This window comes from Silene latifolia, chromosome X, assembly GCF_048544455.1.
Source record: "Silene latifolia isolate original U9 population chromosome X, ASM4854445v1, whole genome shotgun sequence".
NCBI lineage: Eukaryota > Viridiplantae > Streptophyta > Magnoliopsida > Caryophyllales > Caryophyllaceae > Silene > Silene latifolia.
The window spans coordinates 258,334,347-258,338,803 of NC_133537.1; the positions used below are offsets into that span (position 1 = coordinate 258,334,347).

At 39.5% G+C, this 4,457-nt stretch overlaps 1 protein-coding gene across 1 annotated transcript; it reads left to right on the forward strand.

The window, feature by feature from the left end:
- The first annotated feature begins 1,129 nt into the window (after window positions 1–1,129).
- LOC141619994 (uncharacterized) lies at window positions 1,130–1,876 on the forward strand. Its single transcript, XM_074436982.1, has one exon. The coding sequence runs from the start codon at window positions 1,130–1,132 to the stop codon at window positions 1,874–1,876; it is 747 nt and encodes a 248-aa protein (XP_074293083.1).
- Window positions 1,877–4,457: the final 2,581 nt, after the last annotated feature.

The following is a 4,457-nucleotide window of genomic DNA, read 5'->3' on the forward strand; positions in this document are numbered from 1 at the left end:
AGATCAACTCCACTACATTAACTCTTATTCCTAAGAAGGCCAGGCCTACTACAGTGGCGGATTTTAGACCCATTGCTTGTTGCAATGTGGTCTATAAAATTATCTCTAAAGTGATTTGCACTAGACTTGCTACTGTTCTACCTGATATTATCAGTGAGACTCAAAGTGCATTCATTAAAGGGAGGGACATAGTTGATAATATTCTCATTTGCCATGACCTTGTTAGATTGTAAAAAAGGAAGGCTTGTTCTCCTCGTTGTATGATGAAGGTGGATCTCAAAAAAGCGTATGATTCTATTGAGTGGGATTTTATCAAGCAGATGTTGCAGGCTCTTAATTTCCCAGACCAAATGATTCAATGGATTATGGAGTGTGTTACCACTCCTTGGTATACTTTGTCTCTTAATGGGTCAAACTTTGGGTATTTCCAAGGAAGAAGAGGGATTAGGCAGGGTGATCCTATGTCCCCTCTTTTGTTTACTATTTGCATGGAGTACCTTAGCAGGATTCTGGCTTATGTTACTAATTCTATGGAGTTTAGTTACCATCCTCTCTGTAGAGCAATTAGACTGAATCATCTGTGTTTTGCAGATGATCTTCTAATGTTCTGTAGGGGTGACAAGACTTCCATTATCACTATCCTTAGAGCTTTTGCCACATTCTCTAAAGCTTCAGGTTTGGAGATTAATCGTGAGAAGTCTGATATATACTTCAATGGTATGAGCAATGAGACTAGTCACTATGTGTTAACTGTATCTGGTTTCAAAGAGGGCCAATTTCCATTCAGGTATCTTGGCATTCCAATCTCATATAAAAGAATGGACGTGGGTGATTGTTCTAGGCTGGTTGAGAAGATTGTGCAGAAAATTCGTGGTTGGGGTGCTAGAAAGTTAAGCTATGCTGGTCGACTTGTTCTGGTTCAGGCAGTCTTGTCTCAACTTCATAGTTTTTGGACTCGTATTTTCATCATCCCTACTACTGTGATGGACAGGATTAACAACATATGCAGGAATTATTTGTGGTGTGGGTCTGATGAGTTTCATAAGACTCCACCGTGGCCTGGGGATAGGGTCCGGGGAAAAAGTATGGAGGTCTTGGCATTGTAAATGGTAAAAAATGGAATGTGGCTATGTTAGGCAAGTATGTATGGTGGTTAGCTGAGAAAACTGATCACTTATGGATTCGTTGGGTCAACCACATGTACATCAAAGGTCAAAACTGGTTGGATTACTCTCCCACTGTAAGTTCCAGCTGGATTTGGAGGAAAATCTGCCAAGTCAAGGATTTGCTCAAACCTGGTTTCTGTCATGGCAAATGGAGTACCAATGGAGGGGTCTATAGTGTGTCTGCAGGGTATAATTGGCTTCAGGGTAGTCTGATTCCAGTCCCATGGTACCCTATAATTTGGAACAGATTTACTCTTCCCAAACATTCCATTATAGGGTGGTTGGCTATCCAATATCGTCTCTTGACAAAGGATAGAATGTTCAGATTTGGCATACTTGTTGATGGGCACTGTGATATGTGCTTGGATCATTTGGAGGATCATACTCATTTACTATATGGATGTCGGTTTAGCTCCTGCTGCTGGAAGATGCTTGCTACCTGGTTAAATGTCTCTTTCCCTGCAACTGGAATACTAGACTGGTGCATAAGGTGGAGGTGTAGGTCTCTGATGAAAAAACAAATTGTTATTGCTGCCATTACGGCCATGATCTATCAGATTTGGAATGCCCGCAACATTTGCAGAGTGGACAATAAGATGGTTCATCCTTCTTTTGCAGTACGAGCTGTTACTGATATTGTTCAGAGAAGAGGGCAAGCATGGAAGTGGACGTCTAAATTCCAACGAATGCATTGGGTACCTTGGATGTAATCTAGTGTTATATTCCTTTTGTTGGTGCCAAAGTGTGTGTAATTGGTGATTATGTACTTAAACTCCTAATTATTAATATAATTTTTCACATTTCACCAAAAAAAATAAGTAGACATATCTGTATCTACTCAAATCGTCCGTGAAAGTGATAAAATATTTATAGCCATCTCTAGCGGTAATTGACATAGGTCCACAAACATCAGTATGTATGAGTCCTAATAGGTCACTAGCGCGCATTCCAACACCTTTGAAGAAAATTCGAGTCATTTTGCCAATGAGACATGATTCACACGTGCCATATGTAGAAAATTCGAATGCGGGAATAGTCCCATTATCGATGAGTTTCTTTACGCGTTTCTCATTTATGTGTCCCATTCGACAATGCCATAGATAGGTTTGATCTTTGTCACCAACCTTTAATTTCTTATTATTCATGTGTAATACTTCCGTGGTTTGATCTAAGATGTAAATTCCATTCATGGAAACTGCTTTGCCATTAATCATTTCATTGAATGAGAAAATACAGCTATTATCCTTTATTGAAAATGCAAAACCGTCTTTACCAAGTACGGAAACAGAAAAAATGTTCTTAGACAAACTGGGTACATAGTAACTGTTATTTAAAAATAACTCAAAACCACTAGGGAGTTGGATTACATATGTTCCCTTCGAGACAGCATCAACTCATGCTCCATTCCCGACTCGCAGGTCCACATCACCTTTTTTTAGAGGTATGATGTTCTTTAGGCCCTGCAAATGATTACACATATGAGAACCACAACCAGTATCAAGTACCCAAGTTCTGAAACTTGCATGGTTAATCTCAATCATATGAATATAAGATGACATACCAACAGGAACGACGCGGCCTGCTTTGATGTCCTCATGGTATACGGGACAGTTCCTCCTCCAATGTCCAGTCTTGTGACAATGGTGGCACTCAATGTCACCGCCCTTGTTCTTTGCCTTGCCCTGTGAGCCACTAGTCTCACCGGGCCCACTCTTACCGTTTCCTGGCTTCTTGAATTTTGGCTTACCTACAGTTAGGTCGCCTGGAGCTTTGCCCTTACCTTTACCCTTGTTGGAAATCGTGAGAACATCCTGCTTCATGCTCCCACTCAATTTCATATCCTTCTCGGTCTGTACGAGAAGGGAGTGTAGCTCATGATGACTCTTTTTCAAGTCATTCATGTAGTAGTTCGCCCTGAAAAGGGCAAAACCATCATGAAGAGAATGAAGCATTCGGTCAATGACAATGCTCTCACTGATTTTGCAATCAAGTGCCTCCTGCTTCTCGACATTCTTAATCATGTGAAGAATGTGTGGGCTAACCGGTTGGCCCTTCTGGAGTTTCTCATCAAAGAAGCGACAGGTATGCTCATATGTAACGATTCTCGGTGCTTTTGAGAACTCGTTAGTGAGCGTGGTGAAAATCTTGTTCGCACCTTGGGCAATGAAGCATCTCTACAAATTGGTTTCCATTGCAAAGATGAGTACGTTCTTTATCGCACCCGCTTCCATAACGAAGTTACTATAAGAGAGTGACTCGTTGACTCCTACATTGGGGCCTGGGTTTACCAGTATTGGCTCAGTTAAGTACATGAGCTTACCGTCAGTAATGGCAGCATTCCGTAGTGCTGCCTCTCAGTTCGCAAAGTTGGACCCGTCGTTTTTCAGACGTGTGAACTAATTCATTTGGTCCATGAATATTTTCAGTTAGGACTCGCGTCCAAGTGTGGCACTAGGCATTTGGATTGCGTTATTTCCAGACATTTTGTTGTAACAGTAAAATAAACGTGTTCTACACTGCGAAAAGACGAATAAATAATAAGCATGTGCATCGATTTTAATTTAAGTCTAGTGATCTAATGTCATAACGCGAAGACTCAAAACATTTATACAATTGACCTTCCTCAATAATTATATAAATTATCCCAAGACTCAATTATCTGTAAATTGATAAGCTAACCTTTTAGCTAATTCTACCGTTAGAATTCTTGGTCGATAAATTTCTGTAAATTCTATCGTTAGTCCATCATAATCACGAGGATTGCTTCGGACTATAATGTTGAGATAAACTAAGTCAACACAAACTACTTACCCAACGTAGAAGGGGTCATATTATGCCTACCGACGAAGAAGGGATTCATAGTTGTTTGCCCTTATAAAGACTAATCTCAATTTCCGTTTTAGAGGAAGATCCCATCAACTTTATTTTAATTCATTTTAAGTGAACTAATATCTAGCATGCGTGAATGATTAAACTGAGATGATGGCTTAATAAACATGTGACATCTATCTTTTCAATAATAATAGAGATGTTTTTTAGAAAGAGAAAGCTCTGAAGTTTCCCTAAAACTTAGCAATGGCTCATTCTAGGAAAACTTCGTCCCCCCTAAATTCAACTAATAAAAATAAAAAAAATAGTAATTCATCTGGTAATAAATCACAAAAAACTAGTATTACGCCAAATAGTAATGAAATTCATGAGATTATTCAGAATCGTTATGAAGCTAAGTGTTCTAAGGTTGTAGAATTACGCGCGTTTGATCTTAGTAAGGAACTTAATGTCATCTCTGAG

What these genes read in the sequence shown, in the direction of transcription:
- LOC141619994 (XM_074436982.1), top strand. Translation starts at nt 1,130, where the DNA reads ATGTTAGGCAAGTATGTATGGTGGTTAGCTGAGAAAACTGATCACTTA.